This window comes from Aythya fuligula, chromosome 3, assembly GCF_009819795.1.
Source record: "Aythya fuligula isolate bAytFul2 chromosome 3, bAytFul2.pri, whole genome shotgun sequence".
NCBI lineage: Eukaryota > Metazoa > Chordata > Aves > Anseriformes > Anatidae > Aythya > Aythya fuligula.
In genome coordinates, this window is record NC_045561.1 from 79,416,051 (window position 1) to 79,442,749 (window position 26,699).

The 26,699-nt window shown below is 38.2% G+C and overlaps 1 protein-coding gene across 8 annotated transcripts in view; it reads right to left on the bottom strand.

Annotated features, from left to right (window-relative positions):
• The window catches only part of PTPRK (protein tyrosine phosphatase receptor type K), a 325,563-nt gene that overhangs the window by 74,980 nt on the left and 223,884 nt on the right, over nt 1-26,699 (bottom strand). For all 8 annotated transcript variants that reach the window (XM_032184622.1, XM_032184624.1, XM_032184619.1 and 5 more), the window contains exons 7-12: nt 25,897-26,199; nt 15,410-15,519; nt 13,601-13,802; nt 10,576-10,681; nt 2,963-3,236; nt 21-57 (exon numbers count right to left, since the gene is read on the bottom strand). In XM_032184622.1, coding sequence (XP_032040513.1) covers nt 21-57; nt 2,963-3,236; nt 10,576-10,681; nt 13,601-13,802; nt 15,410-15,519; nt 25,897-26,199 — 1,032 coding nt within the window. The remainder of the gene's footprint in view (nt 1-20; nt 58-2,962; nt 3,237-10,575; nt 10,682-13,600; nt 13,803-15,409; nt 15,520-25,896; nt 26,200-26,699) is intronic.

Here is a 26,699-nt window from a genome sequence, read left to right on the forward strand (position 1 = left end):
TGGGGGGATGAACCTCTTACCTTTTGTAGCTATTCGAACACACTGAGTTTTGGTTTCCTGTTGAGAAGGGAAAATTAAAGAAAATAGTCAGAGCAGGTTCCTTTTTCTTGCCCTCCCCACTCCATAAATTAGCCCTAGATCTGTGAGCAGCTCAGGGACATTGAACCAGGTGGCTCAGGGCTTTGGGCTTAGCAGGGGAGAAGGCTGAGTCATTTTGCCTTTACAGAAGCAGCAAGCCGGATAATACCTGCCTAGGCACTGATCTGTGCCATCCATGAAAATAATGGGGAGAAAAGGTGCAGGACAGCCCGGATGTAGCAAAATTACAGATAAGTTAAACCAAATGGAAATTATGCCATAAGAATCCAGAGTATGCAGTGGAAGAAAAGTGGGGAATTGGTGGTCATATTTATTTCAGGGCACAGAAACTGTGAGCCATGTAGCAAAAAAGAGAAGGTACATTTATTCAGCACTGTGCACAAACTGAATTGTTTTGTTGCATCTGGACAGTTTCAGAGTCACACGGAGCACATTGGCAACTCTCTCCTTCATGCTTCTGAGGATGGAATGAGCACAGAAGGAGCCCAGCTATCCCTTCACATAAAACATACTTGATCTACAACCTATATAGTCTGCCCAGGAAAGACAGTGATTTGACAGGGATGTGCTTTCCAAAGACCTTGCATATGCAAAGACAATTTTTATGTATTCTGATTTTTTTTTTTTTTTCCCTTCAGCAATTCGGTTTGGTCAGCAATTGAAACAAGTGAACAGAAAAATGACTTAGTTATGCACACTCTGTACAACTTGAACAAACGAGGGTCAGTCATAAATGTATTTTCTGACCTTTTTGTAAAATGCAGTTATTTTAAAGGCAAACACTGAAATGGCATAAGGGTGCATGAGAGGATGCAGATGCTACTATATTAGATCATTCCAAACAATACTATTGTGTAACTAGAGAATATAATAATGAAGCTTCATTCTATGAAATATACTCCATGTAGTCCTGCTACCCACTGCACTGCTATCCCAATGAATCCCTGCAGCTCTCTCTCCTGTTGATGATCCCTGAGCAACTTTTGCAAACTCAATACTTGAAGAATGAGTGAATTAATGAGTGAGGGTTACCATAAGTGCTCCGTAAAGACAGTTTTGCAATGTAAACAAACATGCATGAAGTTTATCCATATAATCTTACCTAACCGGCACTCTCCCCACTTATTAGATTTACTAGTCCACTTTTGTTCAAAATGTCTATGAATACCACAGTGTAACTCTCATCCCAACCCTACAGTTTATTTCAGAGCATACTTTACTTCCCCTTGACTATTTTGGGGATCCCTGTGGTTTACAGTAAAGCACCTGTTTAAATATTCTGTAGCTCAGAGATTATCTTTCAACCACTAGATCTATGTCCTGGCAGAATGTGGTGCAACCCCAGCTCCCATAACCTCCCTCAAATCCCTGTAGGAACAGAAATACGATCCAAAGTTTTAAGTCATACCAGAGAAAACCACTTTAGTATCAAACTCTTTCACAAACTGAATTTACTTCATTTACTTATCTGTCAAAATGTAAAAGCCAAAATAAAGATCTATTTATGTATTTATTTATTTATTTTTTTTTACTTCTTCCTTGCATTTATTTCTTGGGGAATTAAATGAATTTCCTTACAATTTAGTCTGCTGGAAGCCAACAACAGGAAAGGGAATTACATATAGAAAGTATGGGAAATATGGATGAGTAACTAGCAGTTGCTTTTCATTTTTTGCCTTGTTTACTTCACATGGGTCTACCGATAAAATCTAGAGAGACGGAACAGTCTCTTCCATCATAAAAAGCCTCCAGTTTTCAAACAGCTCTAGTAAATAAATTCATTAGTTCCTGCTTTTTCCTCACTTTGACTTGATGTACATGCAGTTTTCATAACCATAAGTGGGTGAGATTTTCTTCAAAAGACTTCAAGGCAAAGCTCTTTGTTAGCTGTGGTTTGCTTAGCCACAGCAGAGACCCCAAGGGAGATATGGCTTCTGCTCTTTTCCAATGATCCTGGTGAGCATCAGCTGCTATCAATCTCGCTGTCTATCAGGCAGCTCTTTTCTGGCTTCCCTGACATTTCACATGGAGAGCCTTATAGTCACATTACAGTAATTTCCTTCTGTTTCCTAAACTATATATTGAAAAATTATTTTTTTTAATTATCTGAAGCTTCTGTGCCTACCACCTTTTTCACCTTCCCCGACTTTCATTTGCTAGGGAGAAACCATTCGAGAACAACAGCACGGGGCTCGCAGAGCCATGGCGTTATTCCCACCTGGAGTCCACTGCGGTGTTTAACTTCCTGCAGCTTTTTTCCCTTTCTTATGCATGCAGAGCCAGCCACAATACTCAGCAACAGAGTTAAAAACAGAACACCAGGGAGGTAATGAAGGTGAGCGACAGCCAAACTTTGAATACTGCACAGCTGTAGAGCAATCCTGAAGCAGACCTTTCCATAAAGGCTCTTGGAAACACACTGTGGGCCTGGAGTTACTCTTGCTCTAGCAAATTTTTTATTTTTTATTTGATGTTCAGCATGAGACTCTCCAAAAGTTTATAACATTTCATTTGCCCACTGAGCTGCCTACTTTCTGTTTATCCTGCAGTAACAAGTGTGCAATTCCTTAGAGCTGGGGAAAGAACGCTGGATGCTATTTACCAAGGAGGCAGAGTCACAGCAGTGAGATTACTACATTCAGACGATTACTAAGAGAGGTATTAAACACTCATCTAGTAACAGTTACTATGATACAAGGGTGGTGTGAAATGCAAATGGCAGGCTGCCACGCTGTCACGGTACAGAAGCCAATGCAAGGATTACAATGGTGCTACTGCCAACACCCCCAACTTTGGCAGCCCTCCTTGTCACCACAGGCATGCCTTTGGCTCCTTCCAGCAAAAAGGTCTGGCTGGCACTCACCTTCTCAACGCTGCTCATGGCCTGGAAATAGATGTTGTAGCCTTTCCGAGGAGCCAGAGGGGGGTTCCAGAAGCCTTGGTAGGTCCTGTTGTCACCCACAGTGAAAGGGGCTGGCTCCGGCAGGTTCCCAGGGGGCAGCTCGGCAGCAAAGTAGTATGGGGATCCTCCACTGAGAGCTGTCTGGTAGGTGACGGGGATTTGGTAGCACTCCATAGCACCCGTTTCTCGCTTCGTGCGGTGTGGGTGCAGCTCCTCAACAACGATCTGGTAAGCACTGGCAAAACAGAGGAAAAAACACTTATCTTTAAAGGGACCTGCTATGGGCAAATCTCTAGTCTCATAAAAGTATTAATCTGACTGCTTTGTGTGAAGTCTGAAAAAAAAACGACACAAACAACAGACAGTGAAGGCATGGATGCAGAGAATGCACAAACGTTTCGTATATATATATATATATATTCACAAATGTAGCAAAGCTATGTAATTTAGTCATTGAAAAGAAGCAGCATCTTTTTTTTTTTTTTTTTTTTTACAGGAATAGCAACAATCCAAGTATATACATATTATCTCCTAACAATGATTTTGCTTTTGGAACAGCAACAGCAACAAAATAACCGGGAATGAATCTGACTTTAAACTACAATAGATTAAACTCTTTGTCTGATAATCGGAAACATCTGAAGTTAGCGTTTTCCTTTGAAATAATACTACAGAAAGCTCAGCTTCAAGGCCCAACATAATGACTGCCTCCAGGCTGTGCTTGAAGCACCAATTTGCAGTTGTCATATCATTAGAGACAGAATGTGCTGACAGGCTTCTCCACCTCTTGACCTTGCTGTGGCTTCTATCTTGGCTCAGAGCTATGCAGATCTAAAGTACAAGTGACATGCTGTAATACAAGCACAGATGGACAGAAATCTGTCCATTCCACCAAAATAGACTGCCTCATTCCTCTACAGTTGTCAATGATAAAATGTTACAAATTGCTGAAACAGATGGCATTCGGCCTATTAAATTGCCATCCCAACCCCCCAACACCTATCTTGAAATGGTCTGTGGCTTGGTCACTTCTCAGAATCACCTTCTCTAAATAGAACAGGTAATTATCATTCTTCTTTCTCCTTCAGGGGAACTACATAACTGCAGTATGCTACAAACTCATTACCAGTTCTCCCTGTAGAAGTACAGAACTTAGCTACTGAGAACAGGAGACAATTCTTGCATTTATAAGATAAGAATGAAAAAACAAACAAACAAAAACCAACCAACCAAACAAACAGCTTTTTGGTTTCTAAAAACTGTATGTGCATTTATATATGTATGTATACACACATGCATTAGATATATGTATTCATATACACACATTTCCTCATCTACTTGCAGATACATGAAAGGATAGATGCAGGGCCTTATAAAAACAATCACTTTGTTATCAAGATTAGTAGGAAAATATGCCTACGCATGTAGACGAGACCTGAAGCAATTCAATTAAGTGGGCAGAATTTTCTGCTTTGGTTTTGTTTTAAAGCTTTCCAAACATAAAAAATAAAATCAAGCAGAGTTCTGGAAACATCACTGCATTGCTGCAGGGACTCCAAAAGGAAAGACAAAGACAATCCTCCTTTTTTTTCAGAACTTATGGGGCAACATTAAATTATTTTGTCAATTTTCTCTGCTACTACTGCCCAGAAAACCTAATAACTGTAGTGGCAGAGATGAAGTGTGATACTGGGGAATGGAAGAAATGAGAGAAGAAAAAAATAAGAAACTAGTTTCACTTCTTTCTCAAGCTGAAACAAGTTACCATTCCCTTTTCCTATCACCTAAAAAATTAAGGAAGAAAGTTTCTACTCTTTCATAGTGTCCAAGAGGAATATACAAGTCACCTCATTCTGAAACTCCAGGAGAAATGAAGAATGTAAATGAAAAAATAATGAGTTATTTTTCCAGGGATCTCTTGTTTCTCATAAACTGTCTGTGAACTGAGTTTGGCTATAAATCTTCTTCTGTGGTAACCTCTGTGTATTAACCATGCCCAGTTAATACAGCCTGCAACAACAAATCACTTCCACATGACCCCTGCATAACCAAAATCTTTCTTTGTGCTTCCAAATTAATGTAATAGCAAACAAATAAAAAAACAAACAAAAAAACTTGACAGCATGTAAATTAGTAAAAACCATTTTTGATTATCTTGTCCCAAGGGAAGAAATTTCTGCTTGTGTTTATTTCCTCTTGAGCCTGGCCCTGGAGCCAGGCTGGGTTAAAATCACAGCTCCTGAGCCGGGCACCCAACCAACTGAGTGTACTGGGAACATAGACACTGCCTCTCTGCTCTGTGCATTCGGCAGTCCTGCTCTTGGGAGCTGCCAAAGGACTGGGACAGACACAAATTCTGCTGTCTGAAGTGCCAGGAGAGCAGGAAACTTGTCATCACAGTATCCTGCCAACTCAGGAGCACAAAGCCAGCAGAGAAAGCAGAAGGACGGGGCAACGTTTGCACGTGACTTCAGCAACCGTCCCCTGGAATATCCTGGTTGCCATTCAGCTCAGAAGTTGACATCTACCACAGTTTCTAAATTAAACCCACTTCCCTTCCATTGTATAGAATAAGGGAATAAGTGAGCTCTCTCTCTTTCTCTCTCTCTCTTTTTTTTTTTTCTTCCTAAGTTATGTATCTTTTTTTCGAGACAAGTCTCTTTGGAGACTGAAACAAACCAAAAATAAAAGATGAAGGGTATGAGAAGAATTAAATATTAGGTAAGTCCCTTTTAATAGCTTTCTTTAAAAATACTGCAGTGATGTTTGAATCTGATATAAAGTGCATGGTGAAATTTTAAACATAAGATCACAATAAAATATGAATGTTCTAAAACTTTTTCTATTTTATATAAAATATGTTCTAATTTAAACAAAATATGCATCAAAAATACTCCTTTCATGATCCATATACCTGAAAAACATGGAGAATAAGAAATTAATACACTTGGTGTAGCCATCTGCAGCTATACAATTGGTTTTAGTTATTATTTTTTTATTTTTAGGTAAAGAATAGTAAATGACAGAAAGTCTTCAAAATCTTCAGTAAGGATCTTTTTTTTTCTTTTTTTCTTTTTTTTTTTTTTTTGGAAAGGGGATCTGGCAGTATTTTTCATGCAACATAGTAGGCTAACAAGACACACAGGAATACAATCATTTTCCTCTGGGCCCTTTGTGTTGCCATCTGTTTAAATCCATTTACTAGCACTTTCGGTGGTTCCAAAGCAACACTCTGTGTATGGTGTGTTACTCTACATACTCATAACAGTGTTAGGAAAGGACACTCCACTGGAAGATGTGAAGAAGAAGCCAAAGCTAAATATGCAGCATTCAATTGGGGTATGCACTGGCTGCAAAGGTGGTCAGGTATCACAGTTAAGTGAAAGTTTATGCACTACACTTATCCTTGGATTCTTTGATGTGTATTACTATATCTTTACTGAAGAAAACCTGCACAACGCTTCCCTATTGATCAAGCTGACACAGAACAGTCTAAGCAGCCCCTGCCGACAGATCTTCCTTTTCACTACTCCCTAAAAACTCAGGCTCAAATAGATACTGCCATGGTGAACATGTTCATACTTCAGCCTTATTCAGACTAGGTGTTAGTATCAACTAGAGATTTCCTTCTACTCACCTCATGGAGGCAGTGTCCTCTCTTTAGATGGGCACCACCAGACTGCCTGACAGCCCAAGTTACAGCCTGAGCCCTGGGAAGTCCAACCAACAGCTATGTTTTAGCTGCCCCCTGTTGCAGTCCCATTAATTAGCCTTGTTGCAAAATGTAAACAACTTAATTCTGCATATAGAGGTATAAGAAACCCTATCAAATAAAACAAATCTCATCATTAAAAAGTTGTCCATGCTGATTTTGATCTTTGTAATCCTTATTTGAAGTAGAATTTGAAACCAGGACGTACAAAAGATTGTTTTGATGGTGCTCGGTCAGGATTCTTTAGAAAAACTGCAGTAGCAAATGTCTTCAAATGAATCACCAAAGCACCATTGATGCTACTGACTGGGATCTAATCCACTAGGCCGATGGCAAAACAGTACATGCTTCACAGAGTGCATGAGCCCCCAGCCCTGTCTCCCTTTGCACTTCTAGTTTGTAATTTGGTTTAAAACTTCAGGAGGCCATAAAGCAACCTAGAGATTACACGATAACACTTGACAGGGAAGATATGATTAGAGTCATGTTTACAACTATGATGACTATGCCATGTAGTGTCTTAAAGAAATGATTGACAGCTACCCATAGATTTCATTTGGGTTAAGGAACATCTGTTTCCTGGGGGCTGTGCTGATAGAGAGGCAGAGGTACAACAAAACCTGATCATAGCGTAATTCTGTTTGTAAAAATAAGAAAACAATATCAGACCATAAGTGTGTTCTTTCTTTTTTTTTTTTTTCCTTCTTTCTTTCTTTTTATTCATTCATGTATTTATTATTTTTTAACTAGGACTTACTGCTATTAAACAAACTGATCACTTGACAGTCTACAGCTCCAGGGATTAGAAGGCTGAGTGCAAACAAACCCTTTTTTTTAAAAAAAAAAAATCGGCTGTATTTTTCAGTCTTTGTATAAAGAGCAGCATTAGAGTGGAGTCCCTGCTCTACTCAATCACAGCTGCAGGCACAGCAATGCATTTTTTTTCCCACCTACCTAGTAATGTTCATTATGACAGCAAGACAGGCTTGTAGTAGAAAAGCAACTGCAGTGTGGATAGAATGAAGCTTCACTAAAACTGGTCATAAAGTTTAGTGAAATGCATTGAATCAGCCCTGAATTTGTATGCTACATTTATCTCCCCTATTACAAAACTGCCGAAAAATAACTGATTGCAATATTCAGGAAAGGAACAATGTCTTGTGCATTCCCCTGGAGAATGCTCCTCATTCAGAATAAAAACAAAACAAGTGTTTTATTCCTAAGAATAAAGCCCGGCTTTCTGGTTATGGTGAAGGAATTATTTCCCGTGTATCCTGATATTATAAATTTAATGTAATCTCTTAGGTACTAGAAATCAATTCAAGTGGAGAGAGCAGACAAGAGACAGGAGATTCACAGAATGGTTTGGGTTGGAAGGAACCTTAAAGACCATCCAGTTCCAACCCCTCTGCCATGGGCAGGGAAACCTCCCACCAGACAAGGTTGCCCAAGGCATCATCCAGCCTGGCCTTGAACACCTCCAGGGATGGGGCATCCACAGCTTCTCTGGGCAACCTGTGCCAGGGCCTCACCACTCACTGAGTGAAGAATTTTGTCTTTACCTTTGATCAAAATCTACCCTTCTTCAGTTCAAAACTATTCTGTCTTGTCCTTCCATTGTCTACCTGAACAAAAAGGTGCTCTCTGTCTTTTTTATAAGCCCTCTTTTAAGTACTGAAAAGCTGCAATGAGGTCTCCCCTGAGCCTTCTCTTCTCCAGGCTGAACAGCCCCAGCTCCATCAGCCTTTCTTCGTAGAAGTGCTCTAGCCCTCTGATCATCTTTGTGGCCTTCTGGACCCACTCTAACAGGTCCATATCTTTCTTGTGCTGGGGGTCCTAGAGGTGAACACAGTGCTCCAAGTGGGGCAGAGCAGAGGGGGTCAATCCCCCCTCTTGACCTGCTGGCCATTTCATCAGAAGGATGCACACTTTTCTGATAACATACTCAAACAATAGTTATTTATACTCTATCAGATAATCCTTCACAAACTATTGATTAACTTTAATATATAGATCTTTTGTGTCGCCGTAGCTGGCCAGAATGAGAAGTTCATGCCGTAGGACTGAGGATGCTGTAAGGAAAATTGAGAAAATAAATGTGAGGTGTTGTGGTGCAGGTTTCCTCAGAAGAGACTTACTCGCTTGCAAGTCTGGTACAGAGAAACTAGAGCACCCAGAGTACATGTAATCCTCTAGTCATGTCCCATCCAGTTCATGAAAGAAACATGGGATTCAAGATTAACCTCCCTGAGGGTAAGTAATGTCACTGAACCTGGGGGCCCACTGCAGAGTGCACAAACATGCTGCACAGCAGTTGGTGTAGAGAAGATGGCATCACCACCATCAGCAGATCCCAGCTTTTCCGGCAGGCGTGCTCTGAGTGAGATTACATGGTGGCCCCTCTGGGAACCAGGTGCAAGACTGAAAGGATATGCTTCTGATTAGAGAGAGATAGCATGTTTTTCAAAGATGGACAGCTTTACATACAGCCAGCAGCAGGACACCTGGAAGGTTTTAAAAGCATGTATAGAGGTGCATAGCAAGTTTAAGCACTTGAGTAACTTGGAAGCATTTTCAGATCACAGTTCTGGATTCCACTGTATTAATTCAACATAAACCCTGCCTTAGGAATCTGAGTTCTGTACTAAATATAGTCCTGCACACGTTACCATTCTTCTCCCAGCAAAAAAAAACTAAATAAATCCTAGGTTTGTAACAGGGCAATTTTCAAAACTCATGATGTATGGGGGTTACAATTCTATTTACAAATATAACACTGATATTTCCTATAGAGGGGATGATCTTCTACCACAAAACATAAATAAATAACCAGATCTTATCAATCATAAGGTTGACTGTACGATAAGCTTATAGTTATGTGACTCATCCCACAACATCCAAATAAAACAAACATTCCTTGTAATAGGAACAGTCCTAAGATTAATTTTCCTCTACTTTTAGTGCTCAGGCACTGGACATCAGCTGAGCCACGGTAATTGACACTGTAACACAGAATGAAATGCATTGGCCCATATTTCTCCAAAATGTCACATGGGTCACAGAACATGAAAAGGTTCTGTTGCTCAGTAGCTAATTAACCCCCAATTAGTCAGTTCTGTCCCTGAATCTTCCTGATGCAGCCATATCAGTAAAACACAAACAGAATCAAATATCACAAAGATTTTGCACTAACAAGTAGAAGTAAAGAGCAGGATGTGGACTAATCTTTGCAAATAGAATTAAATTATCTCTCAAGAGAGAGCGGAAAGGGAAAGACCCCTCAAAGTTAACATAAATGAAAGATTTTAATATGATTATGGGACACGCCAAATGAAATTTGATAGCTTGCTACATGATTTCTAGAGAGAGAAGCAGTCTGAGAGAAAAAAAAAGGTCAAATGGTTTGTATTCACCACTATTATTCTCCCATTTCCTCTGAGCTTCCAATTTTCCAGTCATACATATGTGCTATAGAACAGATGATTTGAAGCACTGGAGAGGAAGTGTTATTTTCAAATCCACTTTCTGACAAACACCTTTCAACCTCATATTTCACAGACATTGAAAGAAAGTAAAATGAAATGATAATGGATAGGAGGTGGTCCTAAGGACCCTAAATCAAACAGGACAGACAGCTGGATGATTCAGTTCATGAATATCTTTTTGGAGGAAAAGACACAACAATCACTTATTAATTATAGGTCTATTGGCAAGAACAGTCTAGCTAAAAAACAAAACAAAACAAAAACACAACATCAAATGAATATCATTGTAATGAAATGTACAGCTTTTTTAACTACAAGACAGGATATAATCAACTAGAGAATCTCTTTCTTTTTTTTTTTTTCTTTTTTCTTTTTACCTGATAGGAGCACCTTTGGCCTGTGCTGGTCTCAAGAGTACAGTTATTGTAGTAGCAGTTTCATTGAGAGATGCATCGACTCCTTCATAGTCTGGTAAAGTGGGAGCTGATAAATGTTGAGTGGAAGGAAAAAAAAAAAAAAAAAAAGAGAAACAAATCAGTAAAAACATTTTGAATTTTCATGAGATTGTGGCTGTTCACAATATAGTACAAAGCCATGATCTTCATCAGCTACATGAGTCTTTTTTAATGATTTGGGTTAAGTATAATCTTTTATTACATACATGGGACTTCACCAACAATTGATAACTCCATCCTTACCTGCTCCCCTTCAAGTCATCATACCTATCAAGTTAAACAGGTTTATTCAAGGAGGACAGAAAGAGAGGGAGGACCTGACTGCCAAGAGACCCTAAGACTACAAAATCCCATTTTGTTCTCTCTCCTTCTAACTTTCAAAGAAGTATATTCACCACTTCTACCACCTCTCTTCTTCCTCCTCCCACAATTTCGGAATGTTTCACATTTCCTCTTAAATGACATGGAAGACCAAGCTGATACCAACTATACTGCAAGAAAATCAGTCTTAGGCAGATACGCATCTGTGGACACTGGATGGGTGAGTCTATTCCCATGCCAATTTCTTCTTCCATTTCTAACAATCAATAGCCAGTCTGTTCATGAATCAGTTTCTGAGCCACTGTGAATTTCACTTTAGTGTATACAGAAAAAAAAAAAACAAACACGAACAAAATCAAAGTAGAAACTAGAAACAGTTCAGCATCTGATTCATTAATGGGCTGGCTTTCATGGAAGCAATATTTGTTGTGCCTTGGGTGGCTGTTGTAGCTCTTCACTTCAGCTGTGAAACTTTTGCCTGCTACCACAAGCCTGTCACAACCCTGACTGTAACAGCGTTGTTCACTTCTGCTTTAGTGCAAGGAAAGAAACAGGATTTTTGGTGATTCAGAAAATAATAGATTTACATTAAATACTATTCTTTAATGATCTTGAAAACTATCTGCATGTTTGTTTTTGTCTTTTTTTTTTTTTTTTTAAAAAGTATCATTAACATTGTTAATGATACGTGTTTCAAAATGATTTGTCACAAAAAAGATGTTCTCTAGCAGAATGCCAATCATTTAAGTCAAAATAATTTTAAGATAATATATTAATAGATAGCAATTAAAGATTAAAAGCCATGCTTCATTAGTCTCAGATCCCAGATGCACAACAAAATTGCTCTTATTCAGAAAATATTATTGTTTTATAGAAATAATGTTCACTGAATGCTCATTTATAAATTACTATTTACAGCATGCTCACTATGATCATGAAATCACTTGTAAGTGTGGTCAAAAGGAATCATTTTTCCCTTCGTTAAAGCTAGCATTTCCTGAAACATATGCATTACTTCACAAAAATTTTCAGTTATTCTGAGTGAAACCAGACAACAGTTCATAATAAAGCAAGACCAAAAAACCTAGAACAACAACAAAAACAGGCTGAGATTCAGATACAAATGGTATCATATTCATCCTTTTAGCTTTCTTAGTATTAACCAATGTTTTACTAGCTAACTCAGACCCATATTGTGTTCTGGACAGAGTTCCTAAAATTTCTCAATGGAAAGAGAGGATAAATCTAAAGAATCCTGAATACATTATAATCCTAAATAATCCAGACATTTTGAGATGCTTATTTCTCAAAATAGTAAAATGGCTGGGACACAGGCATGCTAGCAAGATATTACATTGTTACCCCCCACCCTCCCACACACCCCCTTCAGACAAGTATGTAGTCATTACATGCCCATTATCCCTGAAAGTTTAGGATCTGCAATCTGTTATAAAGAAACACAAAGAATCTGAGTAAAATATCAGACTGCAAAACAACCTACTAGCTAGATGAACAAAACATGTCATTTGTTTTTGTTTGTTTGTTTGCTTTTTTGTTTTTGGAAGGGGCTGGGGAATGAGGAAAGCTAGTACTTATGTTCTGGGATGGAATTCAACAAATTGTTTCAGTTAACTAAAAATACAGCATTTTAAGTTGCTACAGATTTCAAGGAGGTTTGCCTTGAATTTTTTCACATTTTGATTCACGTGCATGCTTTTGGAAACTGGGTGAGGAAACTAGGTGAGTAGTTTCCTGTAGAAATGGTAGATGCACTTCAATACATTATTAATCTCCCTTTACAGGAGGATTTAAGTTTCATTATGGCAGATAATAAGGGAAATAGCCTGCTTTGTACTGTTTACATTCCTAAATGACTAGCTTCTTTGCTATCTGCCAAGCTCTGAAGTCATCATACCATAAAATCAACAGTCTCTCTAGATATAGCATTGACTCATTTTCTGCTGTCAACTGCATAAGCTAACTTATGTTTTGAGAATTATATTAAAATTTAAGGATATAAAAATATTAAAGCATTCCACTTGACATTACTTTTTTTTCTAAAGTTTTCAGTCTGTTATTAAGATGAATAGTGTCAATCAGCACACTGCAGTAAGTGAATAATAAAGATATGAGGAAGTAGAACTATACAAAGCTGGCAGAAGAAATTCACACTTTCTGCTATCTCCCCAGTTCTGTTACAGCCATGTGTTGCTAAGTGGTGTCACCTTGAGTAAGTCAATTTTCTGCATCTGACTTTACTAATCTGCAAAACAAATATAGTACTTAGTAACTAATGGAGTGCTGTAAGGCTTCATTAGCTAAAGTTTGTAAAGCAGTTCAGATTCTTTACATGAAAGTAAAATATTACACAAAATCAAATATTTGATAACTACAGGTGTGCAATTTCCCTGAACTTGTGCTACTGTTTGGAAAATACACTCAAAAGCGTTTTCAGTAACGTTAAGGTTAATTTCAGAATATGATAGGAATGTTTTGTTGGTTTTTGTTTTCTTTTACATTTCCTGATTATCCAAGTCTCAAAAAAACACAGTATTAAACCTTTCTAATAAGATAAGTCTGTAAAGTAAAAACAAATGTGATTTTTTTTTTTATTTTTTTTTTTTACCTGAAATGTTGGTTGTTACATTGATTGTAGTTGCTGGTCCAAAGCCTTTAACAGTACTAGCACGTATAAAGAACTGATATGTAGTCCCAGGATGCAAGTGTGAAAAGATGTGGTGCGTGCTGTTCCACAGCTTTGACACAGTTTGTGGAGGTCCTGCAACTGGAACTGCAGGATCAAATGACCGTATACTACTGTAGCTGACCTGTGGAAAAGATTATTTATAAAATTTTGTTACAGTTTTCAGCATAAAGGTAATAAGTTAACTAGACAGAAAGGAAACAAAAGTCATATGTTCATCTAGTTATTTTGGGGATACCATGAGTACTTGATATTTTAAAGTCTGCTTCAGCTGAAAAGGTATAAATACATCCTTCATCTCTCTTCTCTTTCTTTATGATTATAGCTCATGTATGGAATATTTCAGTGTTACATTTACATGTAAGTTAGGACATTCCCACCACCTTTGCTATCTACACCAGAACCTCTTATTTTTCACTTTCTATAATACATTACCTGTCCTCTTCTAATAATAATATTTAAACACTTTCCAAACCAGGCTATAATAGTTTAAACCAGCAATGATATCTTAATGTACTAGTTTTGGCTGGGATGGAGTTAATTTTCTTCATTGCAGCTCATATAGTGCTATGGTTTGGATTTGTGACCAGAGCAGCGTTGATAACACATGCATGTTTTAGTTGCTACTGAGCAGTGCTCACACAGCATTGAGACCCTCTCTGCTTCTCCCACAGCCCCCCAAGTGCGGGGCTGCGAGTAGACAAGAGGTGGGGAGGGGACACAGACAGGACATCTAACCCCAGCTGACCAAAGGGATATTTTCTACCAGACGACATCATGCTCAGTGATAAAAGGTGGGGAAAAGAAGGGGGGGGGGAAGGGGGGCATTCAGAGTGATGATATTTGTCTTCCCAAGAAACTGTCCCATGTGATTAGCCTTGCTACCCTAGGAATGTCTGAACAATTTCCTGCTGATGGAAAATAGTGAATGAATTCATTGTTTTTCTTTGCTTGTGTGTGCAGTTTTACTTCACCTAGTAAATTGCCTTTATCTCAACCCATGAGTTTTCTCACTTGTACCTTTCTTATTCTCTCTTCCATCCCACTTGGGTAGAATGAGCAAGTGGCTGGGTGGAGATTGGCTGCCCATAGGGGTTAATCCACAACCATTACTCAAGGGGTTTTGGTTGGCTAGTAGGTTTACCTTGCTCCTGTAAATCATTACTACACAAAATTATAACCTCTGTTCCTTTAAGAAAGGATTGATGGAGAGGATGGTGATCATTCCTCAGATCAGTTCATTTTAAGAAATCTTCCTGCCAATTTTCTGTGGAGGCCACCAGAAGGTGCACTCAAAATACACGTGCAGGTTTCTCTGAAGGGAGACACCTAAAGATCTCACCAAAAAAAAAAAAAAAAAAAAAGGTGGCTCCAAATATAAAAGCCTTCTTACCTTTCATGTAACCTTCTCTTCCAACAAATAAGATTTCACAGGTCATGGTTGTCATGGCTTTGGAAGGATGTAATAATGATACAAGATTTTTCAAATTTGCACCTCCCATGTGGACTGTAGTATTGTTACATTCACTTGCCAAAGTCATTTGACAGGGCCAGCCAGCTAACAATGTATACATCATGATATGAATTCTGAACATCTACTCCCTTATTCTCTAAATAAGGTGATATATGAATGAATAGCCTGCCTACAGAGCATAAACACCCACCATCAGCCGCCACTTCTGCCGCACTTTCCTAGCCCTCTCCTATGCCTGTAAATTGTTTAATGATTACCTCATACTGAGTAATGATGCCATTTGGATCCACAGGTTCCTTCCAGTTGAGGAAGATCTTATCTTCAAAAGGAGTTCCTTTCACTGACTTGGCAGGTATAGGGCCTGGCACTACAAACAAAATAAAATGTTTAAAAATAGGGAGTTCAAGAGACAGGCAAATTAAAGAGATGGTGAACATCCTATTAAAAACAAAAGGGAGCACAGGTCTATTTTTATTAGCATTCATTCACATGCAAAAGACAGTGGTAGAGAGTACAAAAAAAACACTTCAAAGTCTATTTTGTCATAGTGCAAAGAGAGCATGAAGTTGAAATGTTATCCCCACGTACGGTTTTCAGAACTTAATGCAAAGTCAAATTCTCTTGTAGTATAGCCAGGGGAGGCAGTTCAGGCTAGATTATGACTTTAGGTGTTCAGGGAACTCTGTAATACACATATCTTAGGACAAGGACTACATGGTTTTAAAATCCTTTTAAAAAGAAAAAATCAAAGGCAAGGAAAAACCTATGATATACAGCATCTTGCAAATGACTGAAACGCTTACAAAATAGTTTTCAGTCACCCTTTCTTATGAATTGTTGTCTTAAAAGAGGGCTGGGCATGGTAAAACACAGCAGCTCAGCTGCCCCTTCTTTCAACTGCTACAGAGTTTCTGCTGCTGAAGGATCAAAACTGCTTACTTCAAATCTTTCAAATAAAAGACATTTTCAAAGCTTTGAACTGAACTGCACTAAGACGACCCTACTTTCTTATTTTAAATGGAACCAATATCCTTGGTGTAATAAAAAGTCTGAAGTGTCATCTCTGGCCTCTTTGCCTGAGTGATTCTCACAGTGCCTGGTAATCCCATCAATGCCAGGTGGGAGTGCTTAGTTATCTCCCGCTTCAGCTTACAAGGTATTTTTGCCTATACATACAGCTCCTTTTTAACCACAGCAGCTCACCGGGATTTGAAGGTGTACGTGCTGAAGGAAGAGCATGAGGATAAGAGAGTATCTGAAGAAACCCTAAAAAACAAAGAAACACCCTCCCCACCAAAAAGTCAAAGTTGCCCAAATTTTCAGTCTTTCATGTTAAAATGTTACTTCTATTGAAACATATTGACATAGATTTCTCTCCCCTTCTTAATTAGCCTATCTTTTTCAGGGCAACATTCAGTGAGCCTCAGACATGACATTTCCTGGGTATTAATTTTCAAAGCCTACCAAAGTTTTGCAGAGAGTAAAAATAAATTAAAAATCACTGGATCAAAGAAAGTACAAGGCACTATGCTAGCAGCACCAAGGAGTGTGTGGTGTGTCCCAATAATAGGATTTATTTCAGTCGACGTTGACATTATAAATGATGATCTGACCCTTGGTACAAGCAACATCATTTGGTACATTAATAATAAATTAATGGAGTCAAAGAAGCCAGCAGTAAACAGATGAGAGCTTCACAGAAACTGTTCACCCATCTGTCAAGCAAAGGCTTAGGAGAAGTTAACTAAAATCATACACTGCTGTTTTGCTTCAGTGTACCGACACAGACTGGGGAGTGGATAAAGGCTGATATGCCATGACAGCCCCTTCGTGCTGTTTGTGGCATTCACAGATTTGCTGTAGGCACCGCTTTGTTTTTCACAGGAATGCTCTATTGTTTTCCTTCTCTACATCTGAAATGAGGTATGAATACTCTGATGCACACATTTTCCCTGGAAGATGTGCACGTGTCTGCATGCACATATCTGTGTTTGAGAAAGACCATACAGATGCACTAGGGCATATACACAAAATATTAAAATTGACATTAAAGCATATTAAAACATATGAGTTAAAAAGAAAACAGACACAATTGCTCAAAACCCTGCAAAATACCTTCTGTGTGGTGTTTTTAAAGAATATGCTTTGTATTCAGATGAAACTGGGTGCAGGGTTCCAAGTTTCAGGCTTGATTAAAGCCTCCTACATCTCTGTTTTAACAGCCAAGTGGGAGAAACCTCTGGGCTCATCACATCGCATGACTGTGTTTTCTTCTCCTGCACTATAAAATTCTTTGCTTGTGGCAGCAGCAATGTTAAACTGACTGGAACTACATGATCCCACTTAGTTTCATGCTTCTCTTCCCACTGGCATGAGAAGGGCATGAGAATAGAAGCTAGGACAATGATGAGCAGCTTGCTGGGAATCCCAGCAAAAATAAGGTCAGGAAATAAAGGAAAGCAAGTGTCTAGAAAAAGTCAACAGTAATCTCCACATACCTCACCCAACCCATAAATTCACCCAAAATGAAGCTTATGATCAACTTAAATTATTTGAAAGCTCAACTGGACTGAAAGCAGAGAAACAAATATAGATTCAAATGCCTACACAAAAAGGAGTAGGAAGTTAATTTTATTTTGAAGGACACAATTTGGTGGGTCTGAAGTTTTTTCTACCCTTCCATTTTTCAGTTCAACCACTGTAAAAATGTATTATTTGCACAGCTTTAACAAAGGGGAAAAGAGTAGTGAGGAAGGGGAGAAGCAGAAGCAAAATAATTTGTTTTTATCTGAGCAAATGCACAGATTCATCCATCAGGTTAGTTGAAATAATGCCTAAACTTCCATGTTTGTGTTTTCATGTGTTTGTATTCAGGCCAAAACTAGTTACAAACAGATTTATTATTATTATTATTATTAAAAGGTTAAAAAAATAAATAGAAAAAACAAACCCCACCATCACAAACAAAAGACCAAGAGCAATGTAACCTGTTAGTAACACTGTATTGAAGACCCAAACTGCACGCTTCCATTTGGGCAGCTGTTGCTGCCTATTCCCTCCAACTCCCAGCAGGACCGTAAATCCTCGGCTCCCATTCTCCTTTCTAAGTGAGCTCTTGCTCTTCTCCTTGTACACACAGATAGCTTATACTAAATCAAATCACCCATGACTACTACAAGTGTATATTAAAGTGAAGTACGTTACTTTCCTATCAGTGGCTGGATACCTGAATAATTCAAAAAGTGTAAGCAGCAGTTATAGGAGTTGTACTCTGACCTACTGGCCTCTGCACCCTCTCTTTAAAAAGATTCTGATCCTATTGATTTTCTTTCCATCTGCTGACCTTGTGAAGCGTGACCCCACCATCGTTCTGTGACAACAGTAAACTCTCTTTTTTATATGCATTACTCTATGTAAAATTTCCAACCAGTCCAGATTTACACCTAGTTGAAGACATGAAATTATTAGGATAAATTAAACCATACAGTTTTCAGAAGAGATTCTCAACTTAAGCAAAAAAAATATATATAATATATATATATTTTTATATATATATATATATTTCTCTTAGGGCAAAATAATAATAATAATAAAATATATATATATATATTTATTTATCTATCTATCTATCTATCTATATTTTTGTTTTTGCCCTAAGAGAAAGTATACAAATATAAACCACACAAGGAACATAAAAAAATTCAAAGGGAATTTCAGCAAGGTTTTATAGGGGAAACATCACAAGATCTTCTTTCAGGATTTTGATGCATCTCTAGAGCCTGTTTAATGAAGTTATATATTCATATGGTGAATAGCTGATAATCTTTTCTTGTATATACGTGGCATAGTGAACTTTTATAAATGCTACACATAATAAAATTATGAGCCATCAATCTGACATCAGAGCAATTCATTTTAGAGCAATATATTTGCATTAAATTATGTCACAGTCACAAATAAATTGTTATTCACAAATAGTGTCATTTAAACCTTGTTCTACACTAACTTAACAGAGAATTTATATTACAATACATTACTTCTGGAAGAACAATGTACTAACTGACACCAACCCCTATAAAAATGAATTTATACTGCTTCAGTTTTCCTGCTACAAAATAATGAAAGTGCATGTAAACAGAGTATTTTTATTATTATTATACTCTGTGAAAGCTGTGCAGAATATTATTATGCTATACAGTAACGTATATGTGCAGATATGTTTTGAGTATCACAGTTATTTTGGGAAAAATTCCTCTGTGATACTCAAAAAGTAAAGCTTATCAGCAACAAACTTACAGCCATTCTCAGAAGGCATATGCTCAATTTTCAGTAGATGGTGAAAGCCAATCTCTCCTACTGTTTACGTGTTACAAGCAATTAAAATGTCCCACTTTTACATTTGCTCTGAGGGAAAAAAAGCTAGAATTTACCATTTGAGCTTTATGCTTTCAACCAGTTCACAGCTGCAGTTGCCAGCTCCCGGCCCACATACCTTCCAGATGATATAAAATTACTAACACAACAAATATAAATGCTTATGATCACGCTAGTCGCTATGCCAACTGGCAGTGCCTCATTAGTCTCAGCTGTGGCAGCACTCACCGTAGATATGGGCAGATACTAAACGGGGCTGAACCCACGAGTTTTGGATTTGCTGAACCATGGGGCTCGGGCTCCAATGCCCCAGTGCAGTTTACTGCTTAAAACCTTTTTGTCCCAAATGCTGACTTCAGTAATCCTCAGTTCTGGGATTTGGAAATGATTGGCCATTTTAGGGTAAAAATAGCCTTACAAACTGACAAAATGGCAACCGGACAATTTTCTAAAACTATGCAAATCAATATTCTGACACTGCTTTCAAGTAGCAAGCATGTGGGCTGGCAACGAAGGCCGTTTGCAGGCCCATGCGTCACCCCTGTCCCACTGAAGGCAACTTCAATAGCCACAAAACCTGGCCTGTTTTCAGGCACGATTATGTCAAACACACTATTTCAAAAAAGCACCTCATATTCGGTATCACTTTTCCAGCTATAAAGCTTCTAATACAGCTAGCTAAAGGAAATGGAAGTAGGAAGTTGTTTCAGCCAGTGTAAATAATTGTGTGTTTCAGGGCCAATTTTTCCTGAGGTATTATTATAAAACCTAGGTCGTATTTCTGGTCTCTGCAATACCTTTACACAGCTTACTTCATTTGTTGTTTGTGCAGTGGAAGCTTAAAATAAATCTGACTTGAACAGCCAATAATTTCAATATTTTTCTTACTTTCTCATGAATCAACTTTTCTGATGTCTTAAATAAAAAGTGCTAAAGTGACAAGTGGCTTGCCTTTACGCCTCCACATTTTTTCCCCTCTCAATTACATGCCATTAGAAGATCCTACCCACCATCTGAAAAAAAATAATTGGGGTTATTTTCATGAGCTAAAGGACCAACAGGTCATCCCAGGCTCCTTTTTCCAATGGCAATAAGTCATTTATATTCAGTTTTGGTATGCTATTGCTGAAGATGTAAAACTTCCTTCCTTATTCGATGATATTCACACTAAATTTTGCGACTATGCAGGACACATAAGGCATTAGTCTCTCCTTCTTGGTCAAGGACTGAGGTCAATACCTTTAGCAAGGGCATTTATGGACGACTTCACATTGAATCTTTTATCTCTTCATCGTGAGTTTTGTTTTATTACCTGCAACCATTTGCCATTTTTTTTCCCATTAAGATTAGTATGCCATGTTCACTTGACACCCATACATGTGTCACTCAGTTACACATTTTTGAGACAGTTTGCCATTTCAAGCCATCGTTGCCACCAGCACTCTGTTCTTAGCTGCATCAGACATACTGCCTGTTCATCTTGCTGCATTACCTTTTTCCCAGGTGTGCTATTTTTGTTACTTTAACTATGCTACAAGCAGAGTTTTATATCTATGTTCTTCCAAAATTTCTTGAAGCATTTTTTGTTTCCTCTGAGCAAAACATATTTTGTCTGTCCTCTTCCACCCCCCAACCTTCCCAGTATTTTCCTGGAGTGCTAGAACAGCTTGAAAAAGCACAAAGGAAACAAGGCTTCTCATAGCAAATGCTTTATGTGGAAAAAAAAACAAACAATAGGGGAATATATATTGTATATGTATGTGTTTGTGTGTGTGTTTCTAAAGGCAACTTACAGCCTACTATCAAACACAGAAAAATACTAGATAGTAACAATTCCAACTATAAAATCCTCCCTCTTGTACTTGGTGGAACATGTTTCCCTTTCACACATTTAGCCAGTATACAAGGTATGTTGCTTTTACTTTTATTTTTGTCCTGTCAGTGTAACATTTTTCCCTTCCATTGATGTTTCCCAGAGGGGGGAGCCACCTGGGATTTTTCTAGGGGCATAAGTAACGGTAGAGGTGGGTGCTGGGTGACTTGACCCTGCACTGCAGCTCCAGGTGTCTCCAAAGAGCTGAATGAGCCATACTCTGCAAAAGATCAGTGAGCCTCACTTATGTCCAGTGAGTGAGTCCTTTGACTGAGACCAAAGCTTTGGCACATTTTAAGCCCCCAAATGGGTACTTATCCTATTACAAGTGAGCTTTTTCAATGAGTCGTTCGCCTGCTGTTAGCTGACACACTCCCTCACTAATTACAAAATCACCATCAGATACTTTGAGTTTTATGATTTGCTTTCTCTATAGAGAAAGTTCTCTCTCCGAGCTATTGTCACTGTTCTTGTTAATCCACTGCCTTTTGCATCTGTTCCCAATTAAAAATTAAGGAAACATTTATCTGTGTCAATTCCATCCATGGTTCTTCAAAAAGGGCTCCTCTGAGTTCGCAGCGCACTTGTCATGCAGCTCCAAGAATGTGTGCACTGCTGATTCATGCAAAGTGATAAATTCACTGCTGTTTTTTGTACTTCGTTCAAAATGCAAAACATCTTTGCCCAGCACGTATACATCCCCAGACTGTGTGAGCCTTCCTCTTTTCCCTTTATCAAGGCCTTCAAACACAGTCCATCCCCACCTACTCAGCAAGAGGTTTGTTCCAAATCTTAGTAATGGTATGTATGGTCTCTCCCCATGGAATATGGTACTTCAGCTGTAAATCAGTCACAAATTTTCTTGTATTCTTTTTGTATAACTTGTTTAACAGCATTGCTAGTGTTTCATTATTTTTTTTTTCCTGTGGAATTTAGCTCCTTGCAAATTGCTATACTTTAAAGATTAATTCTGACAACCCCAATTAAATAGAAATACTTAAAACAACAAGTATTCTGATCCATCTCTGGTCAGAAAGAGGGCTATTCCAGGCTTATTGATACTCCTGGTTTTGCTTCCTTCCACATACTGAATTAGAACGTATTAAAACCTTCTTCATTTGTCAGTCATGCTTCCAAAGGTTTCTGAAGCAGAGCTTCTGAAACTCACTCCACTCTTCCACTAATCATTTCCTGAGCTAATTCTGCCCCTGCTACAATAAGTTGCTCAGTTATTGCTCAGTGCTCTAGATGGTCTGCTTATGGAACCCCCAAAGCCAACTGCCCAGAATTATATACATACAAACCTTTGTGATACAAAATTAGAGATCCTCCCTGTCTCACCGCAGAGACCCATTGAAGTCCAATCTCCTCTGAATTTGCGGAATCATGGATTTTAAAAAACATTTAAAGCTCCTGACATAAGTGAAGAGGTGAGACAACAGAAGAAGAGAGATGAATGGTAAAATTAGAGGATAGGGTACAGAGAGATGGAAGCCTTAGGAAAATGGTTAGAGCAACAGAAGATGAGCACAAAATGGGAAAGAGGAGAGGGGAGGAGAGAAGAAAATGTTGTGTGGGTATCTCTAACTCCAACAGTCTACAAAGTTTTTACTTGATTAGCAAATCCTTGTAAGAAACAACTGCATAGAATACCGCACTACAGAAAAGCTAACAAAGTTAATTATGTGTTGTTATCATCTGGATTTTTCAAAGTTTCTATTTACAAAATGTACATTAAGTACATAGTTTGAGATAATCGTGTCATCAATGGCTATTTCTAATTAATGTTATTTCCAAATCACAGAAAAATACTGTCATCCCTCCATTTTATTTATCTATTTATCCCTCATAAATAAATCAGTGATAATGCCCCCGCAATGTAACTGACATCACACTGACTACAAAACCTACAAAAGTCATGATGACAATGAGGCTATTTCTGACTCTAAGTGAAATATGTAGGGCACAGAACCATGCATCTTACTGTAGGTCTCATCCTCTTAGTTGGAATCCTGCTTTAGGGAGCAAACTGTCTTTTAACAGAGTTTAGATGGCTACCTGATCACTTCGACATTGAACTGAACTCACACCACACACATACGCAGCCCACCACAGGAATTGGTTTACTACTGCAATGAGAGCTCAAGGAACCACAAAGAAGGTAGTACAGCTCTGATCCTCTGAGATGGCTAAAAGTCCTCAGGACTGCACCTTACTCGCATGCCATGTATTTTGAAGTATGTGACAAAATGGACATATACTTTCAAGTTAATCAATAGCATACAATTAAAAAATCTGCATTTTACTCCCAACAGTATACAATCATAGAAACATTTAGTTTGGAAAAGACCTAAAGACTCTAAGATGAACAAGTCCAACCACTTCCCTGGGCAGCCTGTTCCAATTCCTCACAACCCTTTCAGTGAAGAAGTGTCCCCTAATTTCCAACCTGAACAACACCTGGCACAATTTGAGGCCATTCCCTCTGTCATATCACTACTTATCTGTGAGAAGAGGCTGACCCCCAGGTCCCCACAGCTTCCTTTCAGGTAGTTGTCAAGAGCAATAAGGTCTCCCCAAGCTTCCTCTTCTCCAGACTAAACAACCTCAGTTCCCTCATCTGCTCCTCACATGACTTGTGTTCCAGGCCCTTCTCCAGCTTCATAGCCCTTCTCTGGATATGTTCCAGGGCCTCAATGTCCTTCTTGTACTGAGGGACCTAAAGCTGAACACAGTACTCAAGGTGCAGCCTCACCAGAGCCGAGTACAAGTCAGTATCACTGACTTGGCCTCACAAGAGGCTATTTTCAGGTCACAAGCACTACCGTTACCGGTGATTCTAAATACAGCTACCTTTTAAAATACATTAATCTTTCCCTGAAAACAACATCTGCTTGAAATAATTTACCTTAGCAACTTCTGATCCCTGAGTGAATTTTCTTCTATGCCAGGGTACCTAGGACACCAAAGCTAAGTTTAAACAAGGTCACTGACAGCATGCTGGCATGCTAGTCCAAAAACCTGCCTAATGTGTATCATTTTACAGGAGCAACCCACAACAAAAACAGAAGACAAAGTACATGCACATGACTCTGCTCTTCACAAGCACTGCTGCAATGACCAGCCACCACTGCAGCACACCTAACTAGATAAAGGCTATCAGAAACCATAATGCTTCTTGGAAATTCATTTAAAAAGAAAGAGAAAGCCATTTTCCATGGACATAGTAATATTACTACTACTTTTTTTTCCAGGAAAATAGCAACCATAAAAATCCATAATATAAGTCCATATACAGAAATAATTCATCATGACTTACTCTTATAATTAACTTTAAAAAAAAAAAAAAGTAATGCTAAAATTTGAATTGCATGAAACATTCTAATTCTGGCCATGTCAATGAATTTTCACATGATGCATCTATTTCTCTATAGTTCTCTACAGAAGCTCATATTCTGGCTATTTAATCAGCTGTTCTCCCTTCTTTATTGCAACACTAAACATATTCCTCTTCCACTTCTTACAAAATTGAAAATATATGGCAAAAAAGTGCTACCAGATTCTAATCTTGATTGTTATCCATATGTATAGGTATACACAACTCCTTTATTTTACAGGCAAGGAAACACACTGTACTTTTTTCAGTTTTATGTTTTTATGTAGCTACAGTCTTATATTATCCCAACTACTTTTTTGTTATTGATACCTATGGCGCTATTTATTTTCATTTTGTTGTTGTCTATATTTTAATGAAGTCTAAACATAAGAAAAGGAAACTAAAGTTGTTCTTCATTTCCACAGCTGTAACCTTATTAGAGAAAATACCTACTTTTATTTTAATTTCTTTCATACCAAGATTCATAGCCTAATCATTGAATGTCACCATCATCATCTACGTCTATTTTTTATTTCTCCCCAACTACATTAAGTTAAACTGCCTTGTCAATGAAATTTCACCCATAGCATTTTAAAGAGGAGTTGTTAAAATATTACTTTACTCTGCTGCGTGTTTTTAAACAGTTAACAGATACTATATACCGAAACCTAGAATACACACAAGTTATTGCTCAAATGTATTTGCTGATGAGGTTTTAAATTTTGATTAGTCTTAAAGCACTGAACTGAATATTTAAATATAATTTACAGATTAACTTGATTTTCAAATACCACACCAAAAATATCATGAGGAAACCTTCACCTAATACCACTGCATGTTTCTTGTCACCTGCATTAATGCATCTTTACAATGACTTAGAAACTACCTTCCTTTTTCTTGCAAGAGAGATATTCAGTATGACTTGAGCTACAGGGACAGTTTGGGCTATATACGCAGGGTGACATTTACAGTATTTTTAAAGCTATTTTTTGAGGGCTAATTAATACATTAATTGAACAGAACTTCTATCCTTTGAAGCACATATTGTAACACACAGTCATTTCCTTCCACCTGTCTAGACTGGACTTAGATATAGTATCTGTAATAGCATTTATACATACCATCTTCATCTGTCTGGATAATAGTCTCCTCGCTTTCTTTCCTCCCTTCTGGGTTGGTTAAGATCATTTTGAGACTGACATTCGTGTACGGAGGCAGGTGATCCACAACATGCTGTGGTGCTTTGGGGTCCATGTCCAAGCAGTCTGCCTTGCTCTCATTGCGTCCACAGAAGTAGTGGTAGCATATAGTGACATTGAAAGTGTGGCAACGAGTGATATTGTAACCCAGAGATTCCCAATCCACAGCAATGTGTCTGGCCTGAATCTCAGCAATCTTCAGAGTTTTGGGTGTTCTCATGGGTTCTAGAAAACAGTAAACCAAAGAAAAATGCTGTTAATGTTCTTCATCCTTGCACAGAACTGTAAGATATAGATAATAGCTATAGGGAAGTTAAAACAGAGGATATACCTAGCACATACACAGAAATTACTGGAAGAAGTATCATCCTTTGTCCAGGTACCCTGAAGGGGAAAAACTGCCATAGCCTCCCTGTTTTTTATTTTATTCTTTTTCTGTCTTTCTCTGTAGGTTTCAATTAGTGATTAAGACTTAGTAACAGTGAGAAAAGGAATTGTTAATTAATAGTGTAGCAATTCAAAGCAATTGAGAATACAGACAGCAGATGCAAGAAGATTGACCAAAAGGCCACCCAGCTGTCACCACTGGCTTCCCTTCCTGATATCCCTTCCTTTTTTTTTTTTTTTTCTTTTTTTTTTTTTTTTGTACCTGAGTAAATTAGATAACACATCACAGTGGGGTAAAGAGTCAACAGTCACTACACTATGATTTAACATGCCACCAG